Raw genomic sequence first — 16,460 nt, forward strand, 5'->3', positions numbered from 1 at the left:
TATTCAGGAGAAAATGAGTAAGAAAGTGCTTTTTTCCTATTATCCTGCACTTCAAAATCCATATGGCGCTCATTCATTTTTGTACCCTGCCATGTCCCCTTATAAAAACTTAAAATCACATAAGAGTTGTTTTTGTAAACTGCAGAATCAGAGTTATAATCGCTGAGGCTTGTTTTCGTGTTACATGAAAAATGGATTAAAATGGAAAAATTTTACCTCCATTTTGCTTCAATTCCTGTGGAATACGTAAAGGTTTAACTAAATTTATAAAATAAATTTTGAAAAAATAGAGCGGTATAGTATTCAAAATGTTGCCACTTTGGTTTTCAATCATTCTGACACCTGTGTGTCCCTGCAAATTTGGTATATTGTATTTCAAAATTAAAAAAATTTGGTTGTAAGTAGGGATGAGCGAATTGCATGTTATGTAAATAGTTTTTGGGTCATGTTGTGGTATTTACCGAATTGCGTTATGGATTCCGTTACCACGGACTATAATGCAATTCAATGACTCCAGCATAACGGAAACCGGACGGATCCGTTAGGCAGGCCATATACTTCTATTATGACGGAAAATATAACGAAATGCCTCTAAAGGCATTCCGTTATTTATTCCATCATGGAATTGCATTATGGTCCAGGGTAACGGAATCCATAACGCAATTCAGTAAATACCAGAACATTACAGGAAAACAATTTTTTTATATATAAAATTCGTTCATCCCTAGTTTAAATAAAAAAAATATAATAAAAATAAAAAAAAAGCGTAAACCTTAACCTATTCTAAAATAAATATTCATATGGAAATATATACATTTTTTGTATAGTATGTATAAATGTGACATTGCACTTAAAATATGGAAAAATGCATTTTAAGTCACTTTTTTTTTTTGTTTTTAGTGAATATATGCAAATTGTATAGGTCTAATGTTAGCACCTGAATAAAGTACAATATGTGAGGAAAAAACAATGTCAGAATTACTTGGATATTCAATACTTTTAATAAGTTATTCTCTGATAAAGTCACACATGCCAGATTTCTAAAATCTGGCTTGATCATGAAGGTCTTTTTAGCGTTAGAGAGGACCTTTCACCTGGAAAAACATTGTGAACTAAGTATACAGACATGGAGAGCGGCGCCCAGGGATCTCACTGCACTTACTATTATCCCTTGGCGCCGCTTCGTTCGGCCGCGATGTCCTCCAGTATCTGCGGGGACTTGGTTATAGTAGGCAGAGTCTGCCTTTGTTCTACTGGGTGTCTCCTCAGTTTTTTTTCTCCCAGACTGTGAGCTCTGCGCTGCGATTGGCCAGCACTACAACATGGGAGAAGGAAAAGCCCAGCAGAACAAGGGCAGTCTCCACCTACTATAACCAAGTGAGCGAAGATACCGGAGGGCACAGCGGCCGAACGGAGTTGCGCCCAGGGATAATAGTAAGTGCAGTGAGATCCCTGGGCGCCGCTCTCCCTGTCTGTATACTTAGTTCACAATGTTTTTCCAGGTAAAAGGTCCTCTTTAAATGCCTGGGATTCGGGCATGTGCCAATTCAGGCCGTTGTAGCAGGAGTCATTTGAGAATAGAGCTCCTGCTCTCCACTACATGGATGACCCTAGTCCCTTAGTAATCCAAATAGAAAAGCTCATTGTGATCACTAAGGGGTTAAAGAAATGTAGGCTGTGTGGCTTGTGCAATGAAAGCGTGTTGCTTGGGCATGCACCACTCTACCACCACATCTGCAGGCAGACCTGGTCTGTCTGTAAGTAATCTTTTGTTAAACTTCGATCAATAATTTTGATTTCAAACTCTTTTAGGTTGTTGGTGCAAAGGTGGTAACTAATGCTCGAAGTCCTGGAGCACGCTGTTATGGATTTGTGACTATGTCGTCCTCGGAAGATGCAACAAAATGCATTAACCATCTTCACAGAACAGAACTTCATGGAAGAATGATTTCAGTGGAAAAGGCAAGTATTTGTGTTCTTTTGCTGTTCAAATTAATGATTGGTTGTGTTTTTATGAAATTCCTTTTTGGTTCATTTTGTGGCGCAACGGAGAAGCATATGAAGAAAATTATTGATATGACATCTACTGAACATGGGCTACAGTGTGAGATATTGCGTTTATAAAGTAAAAACTGGTAAACGGTCCTCTTTAAGAGCAGTATGCAAAAAATACATTAGTAAAAAAAAATTAAAAGCAATAAAAAAAAACAACTTAAAGGGTTCTCCAGGAATTAAGAAAATAAAAATTTGAAAATTTTACTTTATTTTAAATCTATTCCCAAATATATTGTATTAGTTATAATTCCTTGTTTTCTCTGGGGAGAAATCATTAGGAGAAATAAAATGACTACCATCCTATTAGTACATAAAAAACCTGTCCTAATCACACACAGGACAAGTTACCTCACAACACTGAGCTAAAGAGATGCCTTATCCTACTTTTACTTGTCAGGGATTATCATCCTGAATACAGCTGATCTTTATCAAAATTTCTGTGGGAATGGATTTCATAAGGAGACATGAAGTACGAAGAGGACAGACAGGACAGGCTGTGGTAATGGAGACTGCATACAAGTGCTTCTGCTCATTAGCCACACCTCCTGTCTGTACTATATCTCTCACCATGCATTCCATTCCTATAGACACTCAGCTGAAAATATTATGAGCTGTATTCAGGATTATAATCCCTGACAAGTAAGAGGGAGGAGGAGGGGGCAGCTCTTTAGCTCTGTGTTGTGAAGTAACTTGTCCTGCTGTGAGATTAGGACAAGTTTTTTTTGTGCCAATAGGACAGTGGCCATTTTATTTTCCCTGATGATAGCGCCTTAGACAAAATGAGCCATTATAACTAATGATAGATATTTGGGAATACATTTATAATAATGTAATATTTAGGTATATTCATTCATTTTATTTTGTTACCGTAATTCCCAGAGAAACCCTTTAATACTTAATTAAAAGGCATTTAAGAGATTATTTATAACATGTTTTTTTTCAGTATTTTCATAGTTTTTCTTTCCTGGGGAACAGATTTATTTAGTCTAGGGGGACAATCTGCGAAGGCGTTTAAGTTCCTGTCTCTATAAATGACATCAGAGCTATGGTTAAGCATGAAATGCCATGGCCATGGCAAATTTCTCATAATCTATTACCTAAAAAAAATATATATATATAAAAAAAACAAAAAACAAAAGAAAACATGAGGAAAACAGGAAAAGAATTATCATCTTCTGACATCTGAGGACTCTGTAATTATGGAGACTTCTGATAAGAAGGAAGGGGAGCATGAAGATTCTGGTTTAGAAGACGATTAAAAAAAATAAAAGATTCTAATGAGGATCTTGACCCTTTATTAAAAGCCATTCTTAGTAGTATGGAAATAGAGGATACAAAAAAACCACGAATCTGTACAAGACTCAATGTTTGGAGGCTTGGGGGAGGACAGAGGAGGGTTTTTCCTGTACATAAAAACCTACATAGGATGATTGAAGAGTGGAATAGCTCTGATAAAAGAACTGTACTACCTAGAGGTTTAAAAAGGTGCTACAAGTGGGATACAATTCCTATGATAGATGCTTCAGTTGCAAAGGTTGTTAAAAATACTGTCCTTCCGGGGGCATGGCCAGCCATGAGCAAGTAAGGACGCGCTCTGCTTCTTCCCTGGCGAATTTACCCCACACCAGCTACTCCTGATGGGAAAGACTTTTTAAAAAGGGTAGAGCCAGACCATCGGCTCCCCTGACATCCTCTCAAGGCGACATGCCCAGCTTATTCAAGCTGCAGTCTGCCTCACCAGCCCCCACTCTCCACTGCCGCGCCATGCATTCCAAAGATGGTCATGGCATCGGGCCATTCGCTCCTCATAAGCGCTGCATGGAACACTTGGGAGCCCTGCTTCACATCTATGTAGGCGCTGCTCAGCGCCAGTGCCTTCCATACTTACCTCCGCTTGACCTCCAGTTACAGACCCACAGCCCAGACTAGATCTCCCCGGCTACTCCTGTTCCGCGCTCTCCACATGTGTGCTTTGGCTCTGCCGTCATCCAATTGACAGAATCCCTGCATTTCTCTCCAGCACCATCAGTTATGGCTGCACACCCTGTTAGTCCTGGGGGCTCACCCCCCTACTCACAGGCCGCAGCACCAAAGGCCACCAGCCCTGCCATTTCAGTGGACTCTACTTTGAGACCCCCAGTCAACCCTTTCTGGCCCAGTGGGCATACATCTAAAGCACTTGTTGTGCTAACCAATTCAGACATGCATCAGGGGGCCCCCTGTGATCATCCGTCGCCACACCTGGGTCCCCATCTCCAGGGGCAACCCTTGGACCGCCACCAAGGGTCCCCCAATCAATCTACGCTCCGTTTCTTCTCCCCCTATTCCCACTCCCCTGGATTCTCCCTGGCTGCATCCCCACGCTGGTCCACCGGATCCTCATGGGACGACACCCATCCAGTCATCTGGAGCAACCTCTCTAGGATCCAAGGTCACGACTGACCTTATAGCTGTGCCCCTTCAGGGATTCTCCCTGCACCCCTCCTTGAGACTTCCACCCTCTGCAGACCTATTTGATGAAGATTCCAGACCGCCAACCATGGCAGATTTGCGTACTCTTATTTGATCTCTACCTTCTAAAGCGGACCTGTCCAGCTTTGCTACCAACATCCTACAAGAATGCAAAAATTAATTCTCCTAGGTCTGCTCTGAGCTGACTGCGCTTGACACTAGAATTAATGCAGTTCTGGCTGCAACTGTTCAAGCTCTATAAGTTAAGGCCCAAACTTATGACCAACTTAATGCCCAACAACAACATCTGGATGATACAGAAAACTGTAGTCGCTGTAACAATATACGGATTAGAGGTCTAACAGAATCCATAACGACGGTGGACCTACTGCCCACAATCGTGAGAAAATTTAATTGAATTCTAGGACGCCCGCCAAACTCTCACATAGAGATTGACAGAGCGCCTAGAGCCCTTAGACATCCTGATCCTGATGGCACCAAATCAAGAGACATCATCTGCAGAATTCACTTCTATGTCATTAAAGAGCAAATCCTAAACAAAGCTTGACAATCCTCCCCTATGTCTCATGAAGGGGCCTCCATTATGATACTACAGGACCTTTCACGTCACACCTTGTCACAACAAGCTGCCCTTCGTCCGCTACTGGTCCTCTTAAAGGACCGTGGAATTCATTATCGCTGTTGTTGTTGTTCATTCGCCCTATTTGTAGGTCTATAAGGTTGCTACTCTCCGTCATCCCTCTGACTTAATACACTTTCTACAACATTTGGACCTGCCACCGGTCGAGCAGGGTCCTTGGCCATCCATCCTACCACCAGCTCCAACAACACAGAGACAGCCTCGTTCCTTCCGAGATTGCCAGCCCTAAGACCCCTGACCAAGTCAACTCCTCGTGGGCGACGACGACGGCGACTATCAGCTGGTCCCCGACGAGGATCCCCATCCAACTCTGTTACTTGGGACTGCCTGCTGTTCGAAAATGGGACTGATGCCTTATAACCACAATGGCTCTTTTCCTCTTTCTGCCTTGCACCTCTGCTTCTCTTGATCTCGCTCTCTCTCTCAGCAGTTGGTGATAATGAATAGTCAGTCTACTTTGACAAGGAATGTAGCAGGCCTGCTCTTCTCTGGCTGTTACTTTCCCCCTAATAGTTTGAGACCCTTCCCCGGAGCTGTCCGGACCCTGGTGACTGTCTCCATAGACCTTTTGGTCACGCTAGTTACCTACCTCCTCTTTTTTCTCTTTTTCCTTGTGGTTGTTTTTTCTTTTACTCTTTTCTTGTTTCCTTTTTGTCTCCCGACCCCTTGTTCCTTGTGGTCCCCCCCAACTATGACGTCACTCAAGATAGCGTCCTTCAACGCGAAGGGCCTCAACACCCCTGAAAAGTACTCCACCATTTCCATTGCCAGAAGGTACACATTATTTGTCTGAAAGAAACACACTTCAAGGGTGGTGTTCCTGGAGTACATCATCAGCACTATACCACATGGCCCCTTGCAAATAACCCGGTGAACAGTACAAAAGGAGTCGTCGTAGAGATCCATAAATCTTTTTTCATCAGGTGCTAGGCTGTACTGCCCATCCCTGATTCTTTTGCTTTTGATTGGTGGCTGCGAATTCACGTTTGTTAATGCCCACACCCCCAACCAAAATCAGGCCTTCTTTCTTCTGGATTTGCTTAATACGGCGTTGCCCCTCAGTCGTATTCTGCGGCCACTTTAACCCTGGTGGAGCACTACTCCAACTACAATTATGACTCATGGCGCCTTCAACACCCGGCGGAAAAAGACTACACTTTCTACTCTGCCCTTCACTCCTCCTATAGCCGAGTAGACTACATCTTTCTTTAACAACTGGCCCTTTAGTGGCTGGACTCCACACAAATGGGCAATATTTTGTGGTCAGACCATGCCCTTAAGCCTTCCTTTCCTCACTAAACACGAGTGGACTTGGCACCTGAATGAGTCTCTCCTTGATTCGGTATGTGCTGCCGACCTGGCTACCACTGTAACAGATTTTCTCTCTGATCACAGTGCAGATCCTACTCCTCTTCCAATACAATGGGAAGCCTTGAAATGTGTCCTGTGCCGGGTTCTTATAAAACATGGCTCCCGTCTCAAGAATGAGAAAGCACATTCTCTTAAGTTTGCACTACAGAGAGTTGCCTCCTTGGAGCTTGCCCACAAACGAGCACTCTCCTTGCCTACTCTCTGTGATATCCATAATGCGCCTCCTAGAGACTTCTTAGAAACGTACGATTCATTATGCTGTATTAAATTCTACGACTGCCGCCATTCTGCTGCTTATGCCCGGATCCTGGTCATGATGCGTACTGATACCTCCAAATCTTGGGTACATACAGCACATGACCACTCTCCCTGCGCCTTAACAGTACTCCCATGGTTAATAGGCACTTCATGCCCAAGCTCTCCTAGGCTTTCCTTCATGGCCTACCACACCTTTGCGATAATAATGTCCATAAACCGTCTCTAATTGATACCAAAGGTCCTATGGTCCCAATGACTGACCATCTGCGCTTCCCTCCAGGGCACTCTCCTCATCCCCTTCCTCAAGGGCACGAAAACTTGCCCATTTAGATTTTGCCACATCCTTTCAGGATCCTCCCTGAAGCCCATATATCAATTGCTAGGGACCTTGAGTATCTACAACTACAGCACTTCTACTCTTCTTTGAGTAAAGCTACGTGCACACGGCCGTATGTGATTTGCGGTTCGCATATGACATACGTATGCTATTTGTTTTTTTTTTGTTTTTTTTTTTCAGATCCATTGTAACAATGCCTAAAACGGACAAGACTAGGACATGATCTATTATTTTTTTCCAGGCTACAAAACAGACATACTGATGCGAACAGCATGCATTGTTTTTTGCGGACCCATTGAAATGAATGGTTCTGCATCCTATCCAAACCAAAAAAGCGGAATGGAAACTAACGACGTTCATGTACATGTAGCCTAAGACCCACACATTACACCGAAATCTCACCGCATTTGAACAATTGTGCATAGCCCCCCTCAGTGATATTTAGGAACATATCAACAGTATATAATCTAATAAACCAACGCTCCTTACAGCTCCCCTCTTTTTGTCAGGCCTAGGAGAGGGATATAGGTTTACTCTGTCCCAGTGGCATAAGAGTTTTCTCTTGTCCAATAAAGCGCTGATCTCTATTAAAGCCCAGGAAACAAGCTACAAAAACCTATCCAGATGGTACAGGGTGCCCGCGCTTCTCCATAAATGGTTTCCCACAGTGTCAGATCACTGTTGGAGATGTCACACAGAGGAGGGTACGATGATCCATATTTGGTGGCATTGTACTTACTGTCCTACGCCCCCTTTTGGAACTTTGTGCACAAACAATCGGAGACCTGACCGTCATTCCTGTAAAAAACTCTCCTGAAACTCCTCTACTTTTTGTACTTGACCTACATTTTCCTGCTTACAAGAACTCACTTTTGAAATGCATGATACAAGCAGCAAAAGCAGTTGTTCCAAGACATTGGAATTCCCCTCCCCTCCTTCACCAGAGGAATGGTTTGAAGAAATCACACTGTAGCAGAGAATGGAGGACCTAATCAGTCTGACACCCTTAGACTTAGGCCCCATGGGACATATTCTGCTCTTCGGAGATGTTTCAGAGAACATACAGATGTGACTGTCCACATTTATCTCCTTACCCCCTCCTTACCTCCCCCCTTGTCTTTTGGTGTGTCTCTCCTTATCTTTGTTATTTTGTCAGTTGTTACATTTCATGTTCTCTTAATTGTCATTGCACAAGCCGTTACGTGGCATAGGCTACTTTCACACTGGCGTTTTGGCTTTCCATTTGTTAAATCCATTTGGGGGGCTCTCACAAGCGGTCCAAAACGAATGAGTTTTGCCCTAATGCATTCTAAATGGAAAATGATCCGCTCAGAATGCATCAGTTTGCCTCCGTTCCGTCTCCATTCCGCTTTGGAGGTGTACACCAAAACGCTGCTTGCAACGTTTTGGTGTCCGTCTGACAAAACTGAGCCGTTCTTACACACAGTGTAAGTCAATGGGGACTGATTCGATTTCTATGAGACGATAGAAAACGGGTCCGTCCTCCATTGACTTTTAATGGTGATCAATACGCATCCGTCTATGTTAAAGATAATACAAACGGATCTGTTCTGAACGGTTGCTGACGTTTGTATTATCTGAAGGATCCATGATTGGGTGTGAAAGTAGCCTTGCCACTTTTGAGTACTATGTTATGCGTGCTCTCCTATAACACCTTTTATTATAAGCTTGTATCATATGTTCCTGAAAACTATGTTATGCTGAAAACCTTAATAAAAATTGGTTCACAAGTGATGGGTCACACTACTGTATGGGGGAACCCGGATGGGTGCTCACAGCCCGCAGATTCACCCAATCTAACAAGCAGGAAATTATACAAAAGAAAGTTTTAAAGAAAGTCACTATATCTGGTAGCCGTGGTACTTTATTGAATAAAATAAATTATTATATTATTAAAAACACATATATTCAAGTACACATACATACACATCAATAATAATATCTAAAATATATATAGTCACTGTAGCACAATGGTAAAAAGGACCTATTAGATATATATAAAAAGCGGATGTGGCCAATAATTCGCATATGTGGAGGATAGGAATATTCGAAACCGTCCAAATGTTCAGTCCAATATCAGAGGTGTGCCATACAAAAAAGACGGATGATATTCGGAATTTAGTTTGAAATAGTCGATCCGATATCCTTGGCTCTATTGCAGAGACTAGCAGTCTGTATAATTTATAATCCTGGATTCTAATATATTTGCACAGTTCAGGGTAACAGCGTTAACTTCCAAATTGATTATTTGTCGATTTATTTATTTTTTAAACTTGTCCTATATACGGCTGTAATAATAAAATATAATGCATATAGGAGATATAAAAGGTACAACATAAAAATAATGAAACTAAAAGTGCATGAAAAATTTGTTCCTTGCGGTAGAGGTTCCGCTTCCGGTCTCAAAACGCAGAACCGGAAGTGCGCCTCGGCCGCACTGCACGAAAGCCCCATTCCACCCTTAAAACAGACTAGTAGACGTCTAAAGTAATTGAATATGATAGATAAAAAATGCTAAGTAGAAGTGTATTGATTGAGGACTAGAGCGGTTTTGGTTTCGCAAGAGACCCTTTGACCGGTTACTTCCGCTTCATAGTGGCGGATACTGGAAGTGCGATCCACCCGTGGAACGCATTTCGTCCGCAAGTGCGTCACAACAGCGGGACGATTTGGATGCCTCGCGGAACGTATCGCGGCCGGAAATGTGCTTCACAGATAAGGAACACAGTGGCCGCGTTACCTCTGGAACAACCAAGGCCCTCTATTGGTACCACATTGAGAATTAAAAACATTTTATTTTGTGTACGTGTGTGTACGTGTGTGTGTGTGTACGTGTGTGTATGTATATATATGTATATATATATATATATATATATATATATATATATATAATGTGTGTGTGTATATGTATATATATATGTGTGTGTGTATATATATATATATATATATATATATATATATATATATATTTTATATACACTAGGGCTGCAGCTAACGATTATTTGAATAATCGATTAGTTGCCGATTAATTTCTACGATTAATCGATTAATCGGGAAAAAACGACAAAATTACAAAACAGAGGTTTATATGATCTTACTTGAAAAATTATGTTCAAAGGCCATATTAAAACAAATTGTGGACGACACTTATGGGGGATCTGTGGACGACACTTATGGGGGATCTGTGGACGACACTTATGGGGGATCTGTGGACGACACTTATGGGGGATCTGTGGACGACACTTATGGGGGATCTGTGGACGACACTTATGGGGATCTGTGGACGACACTATTATGGGGGATCTGTGGACGACACTTATGGGGGATCTGTGGACGACACTTATGGGGGATCTGTGGACGACACTTATGGGGGATCTGTGGACGACATTTATGGGGGGATCTGTGGACGACATTTATGGGGGGATCTGTGGACGACACTTATGGGGGGATCTGTGGACGACACTTATGGGGGGATCTGTGGACGACACTTATGGGGGGGGATCTGTGGACGACACTTATGGGGGGGGATCTGTGGACGACACTTATGGGGGGGGATCTGTGGACGACACTTATGGGGGGATCTGTGGACGACACTTATGGGGGGGATCTGTGGACGACACTTATGGGGGGATCTGTGGACGACACTTATGGGGGATCTGTGGACGACACTTATGGGGGATCTGTGGACGACACTTATGGGGGATCTGTGGACGACACTTATGGGGGATCTGTGGACGACACTTATGGGGGATCTGTGGACGACACTTATGGGGGGATCTGTGGACGACACTTATGGGGGGATCTGTGGACGGCGTTTATGGGGGATCTGTGGACGACACTATTATGGGGGATCTGTGGACGGCGTTTATGGGGGATCTGTGGACGGCGTTTATGGGGGATCTGTGGACGGCGTTTATGGGGGATCTGTGGACGGCGTTTATGGGGGATCTGTGGACGGCGTTTATGGGGGATCTGTGGACGGCGTTTATGGGGGATCTGTGGACGACACTTATGGGGGATCTGTGGACGACACTATTATGGGGGATCTGTGGACGGCGTAGTTATGGAGAGGGGGATATGTGCACTGTTATGGGCATAACAGTGCACAGATCCCTTTCCTCATAACAGTGCACAGACCCCCCTTCCCATAGCAGTGCCATACACAGACCCCCCCTCCTCCCCATAGCAGTGCTATACACAGATCCTCCCCCCTCCCCATAGCAGTGCTATACACAGACCCCCCTTCCCCCTAACAGCCCCGGCGCTTGCATCTTTATTTTACCTTTTTACAATGACGCTCCCGCTCCTGTAACAGCCAGGCAGAGCGGACGGCGGCGTTACGTCACTCAATCACGTGACGCGCCTGCTCCGCCCACTTCATGAATGAAGGAGGCGGAGCAGGCGCTGTCACGTGAGTGAGTGACGTTACGCCGCGGTCCGCTCTGCCTGGCTGTTACAGGAGCGGGAGCGTCATTGTAAAAAGGTAAAATAAAGATGCAGCGCCCGCCCGACCGCCCACCCGCCCGAATAGCAACGAATCGGCGATTATTCGATAACTGGATTCGTCGACAACGAATCCAGTTATCGAATATAATCGATTACATCGATTAATCGTTGCAGCCCTAATATATATATATATATATACAGGTCCTTCTAAAAAAATTAGCATATTGTGATAAAGTTCATTATTTTCTGTAATGTACTGATAAACATTAGATTTTCATATATGTTAGATTCATTACACACAACTGAAGTAGTTCAAGCCTTTTATTGTTTTAATATTGATGATTTTGGTATACAGCTCATGAAAACCCAAAATTCCTATCTAAAATAATTAGCATATCATGAAAAGGTTCTCTAAACGAGCTATTAACCTAATCATCTGAATCAACTAATTAACTCTAAACACCTGCAAAAGATTCCTGAGGCTTTTAAAAACTCCCAGCCTGGTTCATTACTCAAAACCGCAATCATGGGTAAGACTGCCGACCTGACTGCTGTCCATCATTGACACCCTCAAGCAAGAGGGTAAGACACAGAAAGAAATTTCTGAACAAATAGGCTGTTCCCAGAGTGCTGTATCAAGGCACCTCAGTGGGAAGTCTGTGGGAAGGAAAAAGTGTGGCAGAAAACGCTGCACAACGAGAAGAGGTGACCGGACCCTGAGGAAGATTGTGGAGAAGGACCGATTCCAGACCTTGGGGGACCTGCAGAAGCAGTGGACTGAGTCTGGAGTAGAAACATCCAGAGCCACCGTGTACAGGCGTGTGCAGGAAATGGGCTACAGGTGCCGCATTCCACAGGTCAAGCCACTTTTGAACCAGAAACAGCGGCAGAAGCGCCTGACCTGGGCTACAGAGAAGCAGCACTGGACTGTTGCTCAGTGGTCCAAAGTACTCTTTTCGGATGAAAGCAAATTTTGCATGTCATTCGGAAATCAAGGTGCCAGAGTCTGGAGGAAGACTGGGGAGAGGGAAATGCCTGAAGTCCAGTGTCAAGTACCCACAGTCAGTGATGGTCTGGGGTGCCATGTCAGCTGCTGGTGTTGGTCCACTGTGTTTTATTAAGGGCAGGGTCAATGCAGCTAGCTATCAGGAGATTTTGGAGCACTTCATGCTTCCATCTGCTGAAAAGCTTTATGGAGATGATTTCATTTTTCAGCACAACCTGGCACCTGCTCACAGTGCCAAAACCACTGGTAAATGGTTTACTGACCATGGTATTACTGTGCTCAATTGGCCTGCCAACTCTCCTGACCTGAACCCCATAGAGAATCTGTGGCATATTGGGAAGAGAAAGTTGAGAGACGCAAGACCCAACACTCTGGATGAGCTTAAGGTCGCTATCGAAGCATCCTGTGCCTCCATAACACCTCAGCAGTGCCACAGGCTGATTGCCTCCATGCCATGCCGCATTGAAGCAGTCACTTCTGCAAAAGGATTCCCGTGTATAACTGAACATAATTATTTGAAGGTTGACTTTTTTTGTTTTAAAAACACTTTTTTTATTGGTCGGATGAAATACGCCAATTTTTTTAGATAGGAAATTTGGGTTTTCATGAGCTGTATGCCAAAATCATCAATATTAAAACAATGAAAGGTTTGAACTACTTCAGTTGGTGTGTAATGAATCTAAAATATATGAAAGTCTAATGTTTATCAGTACATTACAGAAAATAATGAACTTTATCACAATATGCTTTTTTTTTTTTTTTTAGAAGGACCTGTACAGTCATGTGAAAAAATTAGGACACCCTTTGAAAGCATGTGGTTTTTTGTAACATTTTTAATAAAAGGTTATTTCATCTCCGTTTCAACAATACAGAGAGATTAAAGTAATCCAACTAAAGAAAGAAAACTGAAGAAAAGTCTTTTCAAGATCTTCTGTAAATGTCATTCTACAAAAATGCCTATTCTAACTGAGGAAAAAGATAGGACACCCTCACATGTATTCCCTCTTAAATTGGCTCAGATCTCACACAGGTATATCACACCAGGTGCACATAATTAGTAGATCGTTACTCTGCATGTTGAATGAGGCTTGCCCTATTTAAACCTCAGACATTTAGTTTGGTGTGCTCCTGACTGTTGAAGTGAGAGTGAGCACCATGGTGAGAGCAAAAGAGCTGTCAGAGGACTTCAGAAAAAAGATTGTAGCAGCCTATGAGTCTGGGAAGGGATTTAAAAAGATCTCAAAAGATTTTGAAATCAGCCATTCCACTGTCCGGAAGATAGTCTACAAGTGGAGGGCTTTCAAAACAACTGCCAACATGCCCAGGACTGGTCGCCCCAGCAAGTTCACCCCAAGAGCAGACCGCAAGATGCTAAAAGAGGTCTCCAAAAACCCTAAAGTGTCATCTCGAGAACTACAGCAGGCTCTGGCTACTGTTGATGTAGAAGTACATGCCTCTACAATCAGAAAGAGACTGTACAAGTTTAACTTGCATGGGAGGTGTGCAAGGAGGAAACCTTTGCTTTCCAAGAGAAACATCGAGGCCAGACTGACATTTGCCAGAGATAAAGTTGACAAAGACCAGGACTTCTGGAATAATGTTCTTTGGACAGATGAGTCCAAAATTGAATTATTTGGACACAACAGCAGAGGACATGTTTGGCGTAAACCAAACACAGCATTCCAAGAAAAGAACCTCATACCAACTGTGAAGCATGGAGGTGGAAGTGTCATGGTTTGGGGCTGCTTTGCTGCAGCAGGACCTGGTCAGCTCACCATCATAGAATCCACGATGAATTCTACTGTGTATCAGAAGGTGCTTGAAGAACATGTGAGACCATCAGTTAGAAAATTAAAGCTGAAGCGGAACTGGACCATGCAACATGACAATGACCCAAAACATACTAGTAAATCAACCAAAGATTGGCTGAAAAAGAAGAAATGGAGAGTCCTGGAATGGCCAAGTCAAAGTCCAGATTTGAATCCCATTGAGATGCTGTGGGGTGACTTGAAAAGGGCTGTACGTGCAAGAAACCCCTCAAACATCTCACAGCTGAAAAAGTTCTGCATTGAGGAGTGGGGTAAAATTTCCTCAGACCGATGTCGAAGACTGGTAGATGGCTACAAGAACCGTCTCACTGCAGTTATTTCAGCCAAAGGAGGTAACACTCGCTATTAGGGGCAAGGGTGTCCTATCTTTTTCCTCAGTTAGAATAGGCATTTTTGTAGAATGACATTTACAGAAGATCTTGAAAAGACTTTTCTTCAGTTTTCTTTGTTTAGTTGGATTACTTTAATCTCTCTGTATTGTTGAAACGGAGATGAAATAACCTTTTATTAAAAATGTTACAAAAAACCACATGCTTTCAAAGGGTGTCCTAATTTTTTCACATGACTGTATGTGTCATCCACAGATCCCCCTCCCCATAACAGTGCACAGATCCCCCACCCCATAATAGTGCCATCCACTCATCCCCCTCCCCATAACAGCCCCAGCCCCACCGCTCACAGCAGTTTTCCTTTACCGGCAGTAACTTTTACTTTAAATCACTGCATCTTTATTACCTTACAATGAAGCTCCAGTAACATGCAGAGCGTGCGGCGGCGTAACGTCACTTACTCACGTGACGCGCCTGCTCCACCCACTTTATGAATGAAGCAGACGGAGCATGCGCATCACGTGAGTGATGTTACGTCGCCGCCCGCTCTGCCTGTTAATGGAGCTTCACTTTAAGGTAATAAAGATGCAGTGATTTAAAGTTCAAGGACCCGCAGACATAGCGCCTGACCGCCCGCATGGCATGATTATTCGATAACTGAATTCGTTGACAACGAATCCCGTAATCGAATATTATCGATAATGTTGATTAAAAGTTGCAGCCCTAGTTTAGAGTAAATTTTTAAATTTGTGTTCAAATAAGAGATGGGCTGGAAATTCCCTGGTTGATCAGGAGATTTTCCTGATTTAGGGAGGGCTACTATAGTGGCTTTTGGAGCATTTCAGGTGGTATATTTCCGGTGGATATTATATGGGAGAAGGTGGCTAAAAGATGTGGAGAGATAAAGTATTCGTTGGTTAACCCATCTGGGCCTGGAGATATTTTTGGTTGATTTGATTATCTGTGATATTTCTGGAAGCTCAATTGGCAAGTTGGTCCAGAGACAGTTTAGGCAGTGAGATATTGGATAGGAATTTATTAATGAGGTCTGGGGTCGTTTGGGGCAGTTAGTTAACTTTCAGATTGTCGGCAAACGTATTGGTTATACCTTGGGGATTAATAATCTTTGCGTGAATTATAGATAAACTGTAGTTTTTCTATTATGGGTGGCTTTAATTTTATTGGCCAGGATCATACTCTATTTCCTTCCGTGAGTAATATTCGGACTTGGATTTCCTCTAATTGTTTTCGAAATTACTTTCACAAACTTAAGTCTTTAAGTTAGTTAAGTGTAATTTAGGAGGTTTTTTTTTGTGCATAGTTTCTAGGTTTGCGTACTTTCACACTAGCGTTAATATTTTCCGGTATTGAGATCCGTGATAGGGTCTCAATACCGGAAAAAAAATGCTTCAGTTTTGTCCCCATTCATTGTCAATGGGGACAAAAAGTAACTGAACAGAATGGAATGCTCCAAAATGCATTCCGTTCTCATGCTGCAGTTTGCTTTCCGTCCTGGGATGCGGAGCAAAACAGGTCCGTAATGACCCACAATGTAAGCCAATGGGAACGGATCTGCCACAATAGAAAAAGTCCTGGCTGAAGAGATATTAAAGTCCATTCTCTGACCAGAGTAGGAGGCCTCTTCTTCATGTGGGAGCTGCTGTCTTGATCCACCTTAGCTAGAGGCCATTTCTGA

The 16,460-nt window shown here is 43.1% G+C and overlaps 1 protein-coding gene across 2 annotated transcripts in view; it reads left to right on the forward strand.

Moving 5' to 3' along the window:
- LOC122946563 (scaffold attachment factor B2-like) overlaps positions 1 to 16,460 on the forward strand; it is a 461,735-nt gene that overhangs the window by 253,240 nt on the left and 192,035 nt on the right. For both annotated transcript variants that reach the window (XM_044306283.1, XM_044306291.1), the window contains exon 8: positions 1,813 to 1,962. In XM_044306283.1, the coding sequence (XP_044162218.1) occupies positions 1,813 to 1,962 (150 nt within the window). The remainder of the gene's footprint in view (positions 1 to 1,812; positions 1,963 to 16,460) is intronic.

Source organism: Bufo gargarizans, chromosome 1, assembly GCF_014858855.1.
Source record: "Bufo gargarizans isolate SCDJY-AF-19 chromosome 1, ASM1485885v1, whole genome shotgun sequence".
Lineage (NCBI taxonomy): Eukaryota > Metazoa > Chordata > Amphibia > Anura > Bufonidae > Bufo > Bufo gargarizans.